At 43.6% G+C, this 16281-nt stretch overlaps 1 protein-coding gene across 1 annotated transcript in view; it reads left to right on the top strand.

The window, feature by feature from the left end:
• Window positions 1-230: 230 nt before the first annotated feature.
• The window catches only part of BMP3 (bone morphogenetic protein 3), a 30185-nt gene continuing 14134 nt past the window's right edge, over window positions 231-16281 (top strand). Inside the window, exon 1 of the mRNA XM_045790313.2 lies at window positions 231-1163. Coding sequence (XP_045646269.1) covers window positions 839-1163 — 325 coding nt within the window. The 5' untranslated portion in view covers window positions 231-838. The remainder of the gene's footprint in view (window positions 1164-16281) is intronic.

Raw genomic sequence — 16281 nt, 5'->3', positions numbered from 1 at the left:
TTCTTGACGGGATTTAAAAAATACCGCGTTCCTCCTACCCTTTCTTCTTAGATCTTCTCCTTTCCCCCTCCTCTCCCAACCACCCCACCCCTACTTCCTCTTCTCTCTCTCCCCCTGCTGGTTTGCTAGTTACTTCCCCCTTCCCTTCTCCCCCGGCTATAGCAGGGTCCAGGCTGCCTGCGAGGGACAGGGCGAGATTGGCTGCGGACTGTACAGATCAGCCAAAGAACCAAGTAGCCTCTCTCTCTCTCTCTCTCTCTCTCTCTCTCTCTCTCTCTCTCTCTCTCTCTCTCACACACACACACACACACACACACACACACACACACACACACACACACACACACACAACTCGGACCTGCCGCACCACTCCAATCTCTGGAAAAGGCAAGCGAGCGCCCTCCGGACCGCGGCGCGCACCCGGGCTCCGGCACTGCGCCCGACGCAACGCTAGTGCCTTTCCCCAGCGCGGCCGCTTCGGCCCGGTGTTCTGGAAGATAAAGAGGGGAGGGAGAATAGAGACAGATCCTGAAAACCCCCGGGCCACACACGCCGCGACTTAAGCTCGTTCTCGGCGTACAAGTGAGGACGGCGCCTGCAGCGCCCTGCCCTGGTGAGGTCCGCGCGGCTGCCCGGGAAGAGCCCACCTGCCGGTCTGCGATCAGCCGGCGCAAAAAGTGCGGCTGGTCGGCGTCCTGCTCAGGCAGCGCCTGGCGCTCCCGGCGCCCTCGCCCCCGCTAATTCGAAGTTCCACGCTCCGCTCTGTCGCGGGCCCCTCGCGGCCTCGGAGTGTCCCCTCGCCACGCGGGGAGCGGACGCGCGGCGCCGGGAGCTCGCTATGGCTGGGGCGCGCAGGCTGCTCTATCTGTGGCTGGGCTGCTTCTGCGTGAGCCTGGCGCGGGGAGAGAGACTGAAGCAGAATTTCCCGGAGCTCCACAAGGCTGTGCCAGGCGACCGCGTGGCAGGTGGTGGCTCGGGCCCCGTACTGCCCCCGCACGACAAGGTGTCGGAGCACATGCTGCGGCTCTATGACAGGTACAGAGGCGGCGGCAAGGCCGAGGCGGAACGGACACCGGGGTCCTCCGAGCGCGGCTCGCAGCCCCTGCGCCCGCAGCCCCTGCGCGAAGGCAACACGGTTCGCAGCTTTCGAGCCGGAGCAGCAGGTGAGTGCCCGAGGCGCCCCGTTTCCGCGGTCCAGCCCCAGGTTTCTCCGGGGACACCCCCCCCCCTTCTTCGTCTGCCCTCCGCTCTCTAATGCTACCTGGAGACCTTCTCTCACCCTGTGCAGTTGCCCCCGAGCCCCCTCGGTCCCGCGTTTTGCCAGGAGTAATGCCAGTTTTAGAGCCCGAATTGAGAGGGAGATCTGGAGAGAAGGGGGCCGAGCAACTGACTAGGTCTGGAGGAACTGCCTGGAAAGGGGGAAGGGGCTACCCCCATGCCCAGCGGAGCCCTCCTGCGCTGGGTGTCTGGAGCACCCCAGAGGTACCTCAGGCTGATGATTCTTAAGCCAGCCAGCGGAAATTCCCTTGGACTGGGCTTTAGCCATGTTTACCTAAAGACAGATGTCATTTTATGCCAACCCCGAGGCACCAGAGAGAAAAGTCACACTTTTCTCGCCTTTTAGACGGTCGCTTCCCCAGACCTTGCACCCCCTCTGAACTCGCCTCCTCTGTTACTGTATTTGGCACTTACTATTTGATAGTCCCTTGGTGACAAACACACAAACTAAACCAGGTGGTCAGGTGTTTTGATTATTTAAAACCCATCTGGGCAAGTAGGGGTTGTACCTATTCCACGCTGGGAGGAGTTGAGGGGGGGTGGCCGGCGGTGGATGTAAACACCTCTTGGAATCTGCCGATGAAAATCTGCTCATCCCATTTTTCAACACACAGATCACTTCGGACTGAAATTCATGGCTTAACAAGGTTTCTCCTGTCCCCTGTGGTGAAGCGAATAACTAATGCTAACAGCCTGCCTCCCTTGTGCTAACAGGTTGAGGGAAAGTTTCCTGGACACTGACTCAGTTTCTATGCTTTGAAGACGCATCAGGCTTTTCTGTTCACTACATTCATGATAAAGGGAAATGTAACTGCAAAGCCTGTCTTCAGTGAACCGTTGAAAAATAGCCAAGAATCTTCAAGTAAGGAGGCCTTGCCTCATGCTCTATCAATTCTGTCAGAATCACTAGAAAGAAATCTCCCAGAGCTTTGATATGTAGGACTCCTGGAAAAAGGAAAACCAAAGCATCCATCAAGGAAAGCCCTAGGCTGACACTGTAAATACACTCTAGAGCTCGTAGGCTTGATGACATTTACAATAAATGTGAATTATGCTTTCTAATGCAGAAGTCTTTAGCTAGCGTCTGAGCTGAACCAGATTTCACTTTCTTCTTAAAACCATGAGCATAATCTGTAAGGAGCTGCCCTCTGCTAAGGAAACAGAAACCTGCTCTGGGTTATCCACAGTATGCCAGTCACATGGGGAGGCTGTCCTGACAGCTGACCACACCAGTGAGAGCCCTGTTTATTTCAGTGCCACTCTGAGGGCAGAGCTCAAGGAAGGAGCAGTGTGGGAGCAACAAGAACTGGAAAGAAGTTGGGTGGGCAGGGCAGGTGGCAAAATGAAGATGCTCAGATTGCTCTTATCTTGATGGCATTTTCTTGGTGCTATTCCTAGGGAGTCGCTAAAGCACCCAAGAGACAAATAGTATTTTTTGTATCAACAAGTTTCGTTGTTAGTATGAATCACAAGGTTGGGAGGTGGAATGTGAGTTTGTTTCACTCACACCCATTGCCTGGTTGTTTGTACGTTTGCTTGGGCTGAGTGAACCATGCGTGGGAGATGGATAAGGATTTGAAGAAGGCGGGCCCCCAGTACTTTGGGGCTTCAGCTCATTCTGTGCATTATAATTTCTAGTGTCCCTTCTCAGCCTCACTGGTCTTATACCAGCAAATGATAAACTCTGATAGGGAGGCCAGCAGTTCCCTGGAAATGATGAATTGCAGCTTGAAGCCTATATACAAGGCTGTGTGCCCTGATAAGAAAAGTAATCCCTTTAGCATCCTTGAGACCGTCTTAATGACTTATTCATCAAACGTAGACACTGGTTTTTGTGGAAGCTGAAGTGTCATGTTACTGCATCGGATGGAGACTCCTGGAGAGGTGGTTCGTGTTGGAACCTTTCCAAGAGTGTTTAGTTACTAGCACACTAAAAGGACCTTATTATAAGGCAGTTCTGGCTCTAAGAAGGGCACGACTTCAGGAAGGTGCTAAGGCTTTCATGTGTGTCCCTCTCCTTTATCCATATCAGCGTTTCCATAACACCCTTTGTCTTGTGACATATGTTCCGATGTAGGTGAAAGATGCTGTCTGCTTTAATAAATCAGATATGTTTTCTAGTCCATGGTGTTTAGGTTTCACAACATATGGGCTTCTCCGTAGCCACGATGTTACAAATGTTAGTGGAGGGTCATGGGGTTGCTGTATGTATGGGGTGGCTGCTGATCCGGCAGACTTTCCGAGTGCTTATCCAGGCTGAGTTATAGCCTCAGAGCCCTATTTGCTCCTTGGAACGTACCTGATTAAAATTATTTATTGTTCTAAACCTAGAATATCTTTGGTTGAAATTTAGCTGCTGTGGTATCCCTCTGATTACTTTCTACTTAAACCATTACTTGATGGTGGGTGGCATGCATCCTAAGTACACTTTCTGCTAACCCCTTTTCTCCTCCCTCAATGCTATGCAGTTGGTGTGCCAAAACCGTACGTTTGGAACACTCATAAGTCTTTTTGTGATGTGTGAGGGTTTGCATAAAGATAGGTTTTATCTTCCCCTTTGTAAAAGGTAATTTACAGAACTATCGATGACAGAGAAATTTAGCTTTATAAATATACACCATCTTGAAGCAAGACAAGAGGCATATGAAATCAGCTTTTATTTTAATCTTAGTTTAAGTTGTCCTTGGCTACCATGTAATAAAAGAAGAGTATTTTACATGAGGTTTTCTCCTGGCCTGATCCTTTAAGATACATACTTCGTGTTCATTAGTTTCTCATCATTCCCATAGTCACTTACTCTTATTTTTCTTACTCATAAATTTTACTCCTTTAGGAAAAGTGATTAAAGCACACATATTCTTACTAGGAAAGTATCGTTATTTTGATTTACGACATATAGTAACAAAAAGATTGTATTCTGGTGAATATTTGCACCTTTAAAAAAAAAAGTCACACAGACTTCATAGATAAAAGAAAATTGACGTAACCGGAACCCCAGAGTGAATCTTGTCATTCAGTGAGGAAGGGAGAGTCTTTCCTACGATAACCAAAACTCTTTAAAAATAAAGGATTATCATTTGATGTGTTTCTGAAGGACAAGGCAAAAATATAAGGCTTTGGGAAAGATAGAGTTAAGGGCAGAATAAGCATTCCAATAGGATAGAATGAGCATTCCTGTCAAATACATGGGCCAATGAGCGAACATCGTTTTTGATGGGTTTAATGGCTAGAGAATATAATGACTTTATTAAAGCATAGTTACCTTAAAATCTCTGGCACCTAGAAACTAGGCTTGAAATTAACGAGTACCCAGGTTATCTAATGTTTTCATTCAAAGGACAATCGTACATCTGGAGAAGGGGAGACTGGGTATGCAGCTGCTTTGAATTACACACATCTTTGAATACATGATAGCCCTTAATGAAGTTTTTACTGTAATAGGCAAGACAGCTTTACAATCTCTGACATTTAAAAGTCCATAATACCATGAATTCTTGATTTCCATCCTAATGGAAAAGAGAATGAGAATGAGTTACATGAAGAAATTATTTAAATCTAGCTTTTTAGTACAATTAGTCACACTCAGAGAGACCAAGGGACCATGAGGGTCAATGAAAAAAAATCCCCTAAGTAGATAATTCATTCAGGAAATATTTATACATTAAAAATATATACATAATTAAGAATATATTAAGAAGGTTACATACATTTTATTTAAGCAGTAGAAGTTTATAAGCACTTGACTGACCCAGTTCAGATATCTCTAAAATTTAAATAGGGACATGAATGTTAAATGCTCTCTGGGGTTTTGGAGTTCTGTAAGTTTGTATTTAGAAGAGGCTTTAAGGAAAGCCAGCTCAATCCCCCTTATATGGAAGAAGAAATGGATGTTGTGATGTATTTACCAATTTTTCAAACATACTGAGCTCATCTTGAAACCTAGTATTTCTGATAGTCTAGTCATTTTCTAGGAGAAAATTTTGTAGAAAGCGGTCTTTGGAAGATATTAACAGGTGTTAGGTAAAATTGAGTCCCATGGTCAAATAAGGTTTGGAAAAAAATGATCATTTTTACTTGCTGTGGGAACTTTCAGGGCCTTTAAATGCTAGTGGGTCCCCTGAAGAGTGGATCATTTTCTCCCTGAGAGAGCATTTTAGAGAAATGTGGTTCTAAGATATCTAGTTGGGAAACCACTGGTTCGAAGCCTTCCTAATTTCTCAGAAAAGGAAGATATATAAAATTGAAATAAATATCACAACTGAAGACTGTCTCATTTCTCATTTCCCAACAGTACCTATCTCAGGATGTTTACTTACATTGTTACTGTGTGGACTTGGGTCCAATTGGCACTGTACCACCTTCCTGCTTCCATGTTTTAAACTCCTCTGGCTGTAATCGTAGAGTCTTTCTGTCATTAAATTTCCATTTCTCCTGTGTATTTATGAATTCTCCGTCACTGTTTTCTTTTTTTTTTTTAAGATTTTTTATTTATTTATTTGACAGAGATAGAGACAGCCAGTGAGAGAGAGAAAACAAGCAGGGGGAGTGGGAGAGGAAGAAGCAGGCTCATAGCAGAGGAGCCTGATGTGGGGCTCGATCCCGTAATGCCAGGATCACACCCTGAGCCGAAGGCAGACGCTTTAACCGCTGTGCCACCCAGGCGCCCCGTCAGTCACTGTTTTCTACCATAGGGTTAATATTCATTATTCCACAGCTAGTATTATGCTTTTAAAAGAAAGGCTGCCTTTTTGTGGAAAAATTCACTAGAGCTCATACACATCCCTTTGTTTTATCACCATTAGCATCTTGATTAAAGACACACTCAACACACCTATCAACTGTCTTCTATAATCACCAATGTTTGTTGTATTTATTCGACATAATAAAAATCGTGCCTATCAAAAAGACTAGTTGAAATTATTGAGCAACCTTGCATATACTTTCTATATGCTACTCAGGATTTTTTTTTTTCTACAACATCAGAACTTTTCTCCCCACATTTGGATGGTTTTCCCATCTATTCAATTTGTATATCCTAGTAATCCGTATCTTAATAACTTGATTTTGGTGGGAGTAGTGGAAATAAGTTTGGCATCATCACAAATAGTCTCAGCTTGAACTTTCCTATGCCAAGTTTCAATTCAGAGTGCATTGTTACGATTATGTTACGAACCCACGAACACAGAATTATGTAATGGAAACACTGACATAGTATTAATCAAGTGACACAAGTATACGGGGATAATATCTCCTTTGGACAGTAGTAAATGAGACAGTGTAACTGAAGAGCACTCATCTATGGAATATATTTAGAAATGGATAAAGTTGCTTGTCTATTCACATGCTAATAATGGCTGTGTCCCAGCTATTTGTACCTAAAGGAGTACTTTCGGTAATAGATTTTTCAGGAATGGTATGTTTAAAGGCATAGAGGTCTCTATTCATTTAAAACATCTATGCACATAAGTCATAGACCCCATTGAGCATGGTGTGTTTACTGACTCCTTCAATGATGGACCTACCTTTACGACCATCATTTCTTGGCAATAGAACCACAGTAAATGCAGTGCCTAGATTTTCTCTGGGCACGCTATGAATAAAATTTGTGCACAAACTGATGCTACTGTATTACCATCGTCAGTAAGTACTTCGTACTTTACTGAGTGAATTCTAGTAAATATTCCTTTTATAAAATAAATGCATCTGATAGTTGTAGACATACAAGCTCCTTTGTCTCATCCTCTGATTTTACACTTAAAACAACTGAGACCCAGCATGATCTTATTTGCTTTTTCATCAAAGAGTATTTTAAAATTAAAATTGTGCATGGAATCAAGCTAAAGACTATTTGAATTAAGTGTAACTGCTACGCTTAGGCATGGGTAAAGGAAAATGGTTTTGAAGTAAAGAAGAGATTCCTGGTATTTTAATTTTTCTATTACCTGAGGCTGAGTTAAGAAATCTAATGGCTAATCTTGGCTGAATTGCTAATTAATAAAGACACCTACTATTGTTAGGCTCAGTTTCTTCATCTGTCAAATGATTAAGTCATACCTACTGTGCCGGTCTCACAGAAAGATGGTAAAACTCAACTGAGATAATGCATGTGAAAATTCATGAAACGGTTAGAAGCTCTATATAAATGAGATATTCTTAATATCTTAAAAGGTATCTCTCTCTGGGGCGCCTGGGTGGTTAAGCGTCTGCCTTCGGCTCAGGGCGTGATCCCAGCGTTATGGGATCGAGCCCCACGTCAGGCTCCTCAGCTATGAGCCTGCTTCTTCCTCTCCCACTCCCCCTGCTTGTGTTCCCTCTCTCGCTGGCTGTCTCTGTCTCTTTCAAATAAATAAATAAATAAAAATCTTTAAAAAAAAAAGGTATCTCTCTCTAGGGGCACCTGGGTGGCTTAGTCCTTAAGCGTCTGCCTTCGGCTCAGGGCGTGATCCCGGCGTTATGGGATCGAGCCCCACATCAGGCTCCTCTACTATGAACCTGCTTCTTCCTCTCCCACTCCCCCTGCTTGTGTTCCCTGTCTCGCTGGCTCTCTCTGTCTCTGTCAACTAAATAAATAAAATCTTTTTTAAAAAAAGGTATCTCTCTCTAGCTTCCCACAAGCCTTAACCATAGCTAAACTGTTGATCACGTGCAATTGTTTGTAACACAAAGGATACTGCTTCAGCAGCAATGTAACTATAAGGAGGTGATAGTCCCCTTATAATACAATCTATGATATTCCAAACCCACATTCAAGAAGTTACTATTTCTGGCCTGACCTTGGTGGCTGAGTGGAGCAGAGTTGCACCTTTTTACAGTGATTTCTTGAGGTGAATTGTTCTAAGGTATGATCTCTGGGTTAGCAGAATCAGCTCACGAGGGAACTTGTTGGGGATTCTCCAGCCCACCCAAGACCCTCTGAATTAAACTCTGGGGGCGGGATGCAGAAACCTCTGTGTTAACAAGCCATCAAGGGGATTCTGACGCATGTTTGAGACACACTTGTCAAGCTCATGTCCCTCAAGTTTTGAGGATCTTATAACCAGCGTCTGAAATCTAGGACTGATTAGTGTGTAAATCCTGGTCTCGTCTGGTACTTTTCTTGGGCCTTTTCGCGGACAGGTGGTTTATTAACTTATATAATGGTAAGCTGCTCTCACTGTAGAAGGTATATCACCGTCTTTGCGGCAGTTTTTTCTCTGCAGTGGACTTCAAAGGAAGTTAATAAAGCCTTCTTACTCTTCTTTCATAGCTGCAGAGAGTTTGGGGCGTAGCAGATTTGGTAGAAGGAGGTTATGGGACAGGGATCTATAAAGCACGACCCCGAAGCGCAGAGAGCGTATCTCATTTCGTTCTTGTGTTCCGAGGACCTGGCGTAGTTCGCCACGTAGCAGGCACTCAGTGAATATTTCAGTTGAGCTGAATTCGATGTCCAGGGGACAAGATAAGAAGAGATAGTAGAAAAGCTATCAGCCAGCCAAAGGATCCTTTAAAAATAAACTTGCCACGAATGAAGTTCCGGGAGGCGTTTTATCATGTGTATATCAGATGGCAGCGCTAGGCTGCTCTCTATACAACTGCTCCAATATTGCTTCTCTTCTGCTGAACTGAAAGGAAACGCCATTTGTACCTCTACCCAAGAAGGGCTTCTGCTGACTTTGGAAAGTTGAAACAACTTGAAAGTATTTTCACTTTGGTGTTAAGTAGGAAACATTTTTGAATCTGGTAAGTTTACACAGTTGTGCATTCAACAAATTTGACAGATATTTTTTTCAGGGTATAAATACTCCGGACTGTGCAAAGTACGAGGAGTTCAAAGATTTATTGGGACATGGGTCTGCCCTCCGAGAGCTCACAGTCTAGGAATGCCCTCAGGTGGAGGCTAAGAGTAGATAAACTGATTAATGGACATGTTGTTATTCTAGAAAAACATACATTATATCATCCTTGGCCACGTTTTACTTTGGACATAGAGAATGGTTGTCTTGAAATCCCATAAAACCCAGTTGTTTGACTGGCACTCTGCAAGAAAAACAAAATTCTGTGACTTTGTGTTCTATTTGGAAAGTCTCTATCTTGCCTTGCCTGAGAGCTCAAGGTGGCTGAGAGACACTGCCTTCTGGACTCAGTAATCCGCAAGCATTCAGCCCGTGACGGGGGGGGGGGGGGGGATGTGGCTCTTTCCTAGGCACCCCTGGCATTTCTCGCAGCTGTACTTTGTTTGGAGAAAGAAGTAGGAAAAAAAAAATTTGTCCTGAGTTACATATTTTCTGTATGACTAAAATGTTTTCCCTGCTTTCTGGGGATTTAACTAATCATCAAGATTTCATTTAGTCTATTTGTTTTAAAATCAGACTTTACATAGAAAGCTTTCCATTGTGTGTTCTAATTCCCTTTGAAAACATTCTGTGTGGGCCAGCACGAAGGTAAACTTCCACTTACCACTCCCTGGGCACCGCCTCAGCGGCTCCGTGCGGGGAGCTGAACCCTTGCGATGGCACGGCCGGTCCTAAGTTAGAGTTTCCTCACTGAGTCCTCGGTTTGGCTAGGCTCAGGTGCTTTGTTTTCAGTTGAAAACAGAAATAAATCTTCTGCCTTTATCTATGAATCCAACTCCGAAAAAAGTCTATACAGTTAATAGAAGAGCTGGGCTCCTCTCCAAAATCAATGTTAACTCGCTCGGCCCCAGTTTTGCATTTCTACTGTGAATAGGTTGGACTCAGTCTGTTTATTCATGAAAGAAGCATTTACTGAGCAGGGTGCTAGAATGAAGCCCTGCTTGGGGCTGAAGCGTCCGATATAGTTACTGCAAGATCTTCCTTTAAGACGTTTATGGTCTTAGGAAGAAGCAATAATATGATGAGAATCATATTTGAGGCAGAGCTCCAACCGAAGGAGTGTGTTGTCATGACAAGTGTGCCTGGGGGGCGGGGGGGGAGTGCCTCCACTTTGCCTTTAAAAAGCAAGTCTGATTATCAAGGAGAGCAGGGATGAAGACATTGCAGGGAGGAGCCACATCCTGACAGGTGTGCAAAGAGGAGTGTAGCTTGAAACTCACCTGATGTCTGAAGCTTCTTTAAATTCACGGATCTTTTGACTCTATTTTGAAAACTCAAAATAAGATGATAATGCCAAAGGCCAATCCTAACTAGACTGCAGTTGATGTATTCTCAGCAAGGAAAATCCAAGCTCCTGGTAATGCCAGCAAACAGTAAGAAAACAGCTCCACCTATTGGTAGTTACATTTTGGCATCAAAACCTTCCCTGAGGAAGAGCTGAAAATGCAGCCTGGGGTCCTTCCTTGCAAGGGATCTGAGAGGTTACCTAGTGCATCTCTCCTACCCTCCATACCGTAAAAACAGCCTCCTGTAATAGTCTTGAATTAGGACTATCTTATGTTTGCCCAGTCCCCCAGACGGGTCTCACTGTCATACCAGACACTTAGAAAGTCATTCCTTACGCAGACCGGTCTGGATTCTGCCTCTGCTCTCAACGATCACTTTTAGACCTCAGCCTCATCTCTGACCCTGAAAAGAAAAACCCTTTGATCCTTCTGCAGCCCCTAAAGTATTTGTCAACAATTTTCATGTCATCGGTAAACCATATTTTTTCTTCCTTCAATCCCTGTGTTCTCTATTTACTCAATTCAAACTTGAAAGACGTAGTTTCCAGACCCTTCCACATGTTGGTTACTGTCTCCTGTATCAATGAACTGGTTAAAATGAGGGCACCCAGAATTGAAGCTTGCAGCTCTAGTGTAATTCTGGTTAATGTCTCCTAGTACCTGAACGCTACAAACAGCCTGAAAATGCATAAGCGATTGCTTTTTAACCTGATAAAACCCACCATTGTTTTTTATCTTATTATTACGTCAGTTTGTTCTTATTAATTGGAAGGTATACCTCAGGTTTCTAATTCAATAATTCCAAATGGGTAAGTATCAGAATATTTCAGAAGAAAAGGTGAGCACTATAGCATTTGTCGTGCACTGGTATTGGAACATATACACCTGTGTCTGGAGATAAAACTGTACTAGTCCTGGAGAAGAGAGAGAAGCTACTGCAACACCCCTGTTCTTACCTATGTGAAGACTCTCATTTGGAAAGTTAAGTTAATTTTAAAAATCTATCAAATAAAAAGCATGAGAGTAATTGAATAGGTATTATCACTTATTTCCACTTGCAGGGAGGTATCGATCTCCTTATTTAGTCCTTTATACTCATCTGCTCAACTGCACGCAGCTCTCTTATTCCTGTTTTCATCCATTGTAAATACTCACTAAATATTTGTTAAGTCCTTTGGAGGGAAAGAGCACTAACTTGCACAGAAATTAAGTATTTTAAGGTAAAAGAAGGCAAAAATACAACACTGGGTTAGAGAAGTCAAGAAATGCTTTTGTGAAATGGTTGAGACTTCTGGCTTATTGTTAAAGTGGAAGAGGAGGTCATCTAGAACAGCCGGGATAATGGGCCCCCTGGCCTGGGGAGAAATGGCAAAATGTCAAGTGCTGAGTGAGACCTAGAGTTAGGAGCTAAATGTGAGTTGGCCATTCCTTTTCTGAATTCAGGCGGCTTAGATGTCTGTTAGGATTAGATTAATTTAAGACATTTTAATAAATTTATCTTTAAACTACTGGAAATATTGTTATGCAAAAGCCCCCCCATACGCAGCATTGCATACTGCCAGAATGGGGTCCTTCCATTTCCCCACCCCCAACATCCCTTTTTCCCTTCATTCTTAAGGTCTGGCTCAAAGGTTAACTCTTCCCTGTGTATCCTTCCTCTGACTCGGGCAGAGTTCAACGCTCCCTTTGGTACTGTTCCAAGAACACAGTTAACACCTTTGACAGCAAGTAGCATCGTCGTGGCCTAGCTACCTGCATATTGCTTCTCAGTCCCCACCCCACACAGAGTGGACCTCAGTGGGCGTTTGGGCCGCCCTGAGACCCAGTCCAGGGGCCAGCCCCTAAGAGGTGTTCAACTCATAGTTGCTAAAGTGGAACATTTGTTTTGCTTTGGTTCTGGTTCTTTGTTGGCTGTAGTGGATGTGTTTGTGCACTACCCAAGTAACACAGCTGAAGCTATGTATAGAACCGCTCTGCCATCCGGCGCCGGGGCTAACCTCCCCATTTAACCCTCAACGCTGTCGTAGAGCGATTTGTTGATCTCAGACTTCGGACTGCGGACTGCACCGATTAGCCACAGCTGGAGGGAAAATTAAAAAGCAATCACCAAAATTATCTTTATCAAATGTTCTTGGTAAAGGCAAGTCTGTTGCATTCCAAGAAGGAACTCTCTTGCCCAACTTAACTTTTTGGTTTGAGTATTCGTGTTTAGCACAATCCTAATCCTTCTCTGCACTTGGAAAAAAAATAAATGCCTCTTTTCTTTCCTTTTGGACTATATGCCTACAAAAGTGGTGGTTATCCTAGACTACCACTGTCCAGTAGAAATGTAATTTGAGCCACAAACGTGAGCCACATATGTAATTTAAAATTTTTTGTGGCCACATTTAAAAATACAAAAAGCAATAAGTGAAATTAATTTTAATCATATATTATTATCCTGAAAATGTTCTGCACCCAATTCTGATGTGGGTGAAGTGGATCAGAAGTTCCCCACACCAACAAGCAATTGTCAGACACCAGCTGGGCATCTGAGACGTCAACTCAGTCTCCCTGGAGATAGCGTCAGATTCCACAGGCAGAGGGCTCAGTCCCACAAGACCACTTCAGATGCCAATCCCCGGCTGTCACCTGGAGGGTAGCTACAGATTGGAGGTTCCCATGAACCCCCTCCTTGCGTTTCGATTAATTTGCTAGAGTAGCTCACAGAACTCAGGAAGCCCGTCTGCTTACTAGACTACTAGTTTATTATAAAAGGATATAACTCAGAAACAGCCAGATGGAAGAGATGTGTAGGGCAAGGTGTGGGGCAAGGGTGTGGAGAGTCCATGGCCTCCCCAGGTGTGTTGCTTTCCCCAAATATTCATGTATTCACCAACCTGGAAGCACTCTGAACCCTATTCTTTTGGGGTTCATATTAGAGGCATGATGGATTAAATCATTAGTGATGGCTTCAATCTCCTGCCCCTCTTTCCGCCCCCATCAGGGATGGGGCTAAAAGTTCCAACCCTCTAGTCAGTGGGTTGGTTCCCCTGGCAACCAACCCCTTTCCCCATTGGTCCTCTAAATTCACCTTGTTAACATAACAAAAGGCACCTGTATGGATCTCTTAGGAAATACCAGGGGTTTTAGGAGCTCTCTGCCAGACATAGGACAAAGACCAAATGTCTATATTTATTATAAAATCACACTATCATAGTATTTAACCCAAGACATCCAAATACTATCATTTTAGCGTGCAATCAATGTAAAGTTCTGTTCATGTGATATTTTACATTCTTTTCTGTACTAAGGCTCTGAAAGCCAGACTGTATTTTACACTTAACAGCACATTTCAGTTCAGTCTTAAGCGGCCGATCATTTTGGACAGTGCAGTGTTCGTTAGCTAACGTTCCCTGAGCTTTCTCTGTGTGCAGTGTGCTTTACCTGCATTCTGTCAATTAATTCTCACACCCCTGCGGTTGATACTCTTGGGCTCTTTCGACACAGGAGCAAAGGGACTTAGAGAGCTTGGGTTATCTGCCCAAGGACAGCTAGTGGGTGTGGTGGAGCTGGGCCTGGCCCACAGGCTGCGACTTCAAAATAGTGTACTGAGCTCAAATGAAAGCCATCACGAGAGGCCGCATGGCAGATTCTGAAGCATTTACAAGAGGATATTGAAGATTAGACACAGGGGTGGAGGCTATTTAACAGCAGGTCACAAGGTGTCTGGAAACATGTTTGAAAGAAAGAAGGAAACTTTTTTTTTTTTTTTTAGGAGGAGGAGGAGGAGGAAACATTTTGAAACAAAAATGTTGGGGGAAGGAGCACTATTACTTTACCCATTAGGACACTACCACCCAGATCCCTTGTAGTTCATGTTTTTCCCTGCCAGGATGTCTGTTTGGCAACCACTCGCTTGCCACATACTTAGAACAGAGACTTCCCTTCCCTCCATCTTAAACTTCCATCTGCTACAAGAAGTTTGGGTAAAAGTATATGCTATGGTGACTGGTATGAATTAAGGCTCGGGTCTCTGAACAACCCTGATGCCACGGCTTTGTTATAAAGGTCTGTAAAATATTATCCCGGTGTCATGGATTATACAAATGCACACAAATGGCAGTTTCCTCCTTTTCCTTCACATAGTGTTAAAAATGAGTAAAATATGTTTCCCATTGCACTTCCCTTGTGCTTGGGGACTCAATGAACTCATTTTAAGTTTCCACGTCTTTATAACAATGTTTTGTTTTTACTGAAATATGTTTTTGATCAAGAACATAATTTCACGATTGCGTGTATGTTTCTGAAACCAATATGTATATGAAACAAGTGCATGGAGGAGGGCTCGGGCTCTGGTGACGGATCCCGGGACTGGGCATTCTTGAGTCTAACCTCAGCCTTACCACTAACTTGGTAGATGATCTTAAGAGAAGGAACCAAGCTCTGCCCTTACTAATCAATCTCTTGTTCTGTTTGTTCCATTGCTCTCTCTCATTTTTGAAGAATTGAAACACAATTGACCCATTTCAATAATTTCATCCAACCACATGGAAGAAATTCAACTCTTAAGTTCTTGGATGTCGTAAACTCTGGGCAAGCTCTACAACGGCATTAATTCTTTAGGATAATTTGAAGGTGCGGCTCATCATTTCACATAAACCTACCTGAATATTGAGCTATATGGTCTTGCTTACCTGTCCTCATCCTGCATCGTAAACTTTGTGAGGCAGGTAGAAGAAGATATAATCCCGTAATACTGTCAGTGCTAGCACTAATAACAATGATAATTTATATTTAAGAACCACTTGCTGGGCGCCTTGTGAACTGCTTTACACACATCTCATTTAATTCTGATGGCAGGAGAGGTAGGTATGGTCTCCACGTTATGAATGAGAACACTAGCTTGCCCAAAGTGGCTGAGCCAGGGCTCGAATCAAGGGGAGTCTAATCCCGCCGAGGCTTGTAACTGGTAGGCTAGCCACTGCCACGGATAAGAAGCTATTACAATCCTGTGCCAAATTTATAAGATTGGTTCTTGGTAGTCTTATAATGAAAAGCCAGAACTCTCAGCTCTCACACCAGTAAGTTTACTGCTGTGTTACAACTTCTACACATCCGTAGTGCTTCAGTAAAGGAAAAAGCAAATTAGTAAACATAGCTGCTCCTTGCTTTACTCTTTCTCTAGCTTTTAAAATTACTCCTGTAATCTTTTTTGTTTGTTTGTCTGATTGAGGTGAAATTCACATAACATAAAATTAACTATTTTTAGGTGGACAATTCCGCAGCATTTGGTACATTCACAGTGTTGTACAACCAACAAGTCTACCTAATTCCAAAATATTTCTATCATTCCAGAATAACGCCTCCTACCCAATGACAGGTTTCTCCCTATTCTGCTTGCCCCATCCCCTGGAAAACATCACTCTGCGATCTGTCTCTATGGATTTACGTGCTCTGAATATTTCATGTGAATGGATTCATACAATCTGTGGGCTTTTGTATCTGCCTTCTTTCATTTAACATAATGTTGTCAAGGTTCCTCCACATGGTAGCATGGATCAGTTCTTCATTACTTCTTATGGCTCAATAATATGCCACCGCATGGATAGAGCACTATTGTTTAGCCATTCATTCGCCGATGGGCTTTTATGCTGTCTGCGCCTTTGGCTATTGTGAATAGTGTAATTACAAATCTGCATATGCGTGCACTTGGTTGCATATCTGTTTTCCATTCTTTGGGCTACAGAGGAGGAGAATTGTGGGGTCACATAATATTTCTGTGTTTAACTTTTGGAGGACCTGCCAAACATTTCCACATCAGCTGAAGCATTTTACGTTCCAGCCGGCAGTGTGAACGTGTTCCAGTTTCTCCACCTCCTTCCTAACACTTCGTTTGTTTTTTA

The sequence above is a fragment of the Ursus americanus genome, chromosome 8 (genome assembly GCF_024610735.1).
Source record: "Ursus americanus isolate L20-20 chromosome 8, mUrsAme1.1.p, whole genome shotgun sequence".
Classification (NCBI taxonomy): Eukaryota; Metazoa; Chordata; class Mammalia; order Carnivora; family Ursidae; genus Ursus; species Ursus americanus.
The sequence above is the reverse complement of the archived record's forward strand: the minus strand, read 5'-3'. Positions and strand labels throughout refer to the sequence as shown.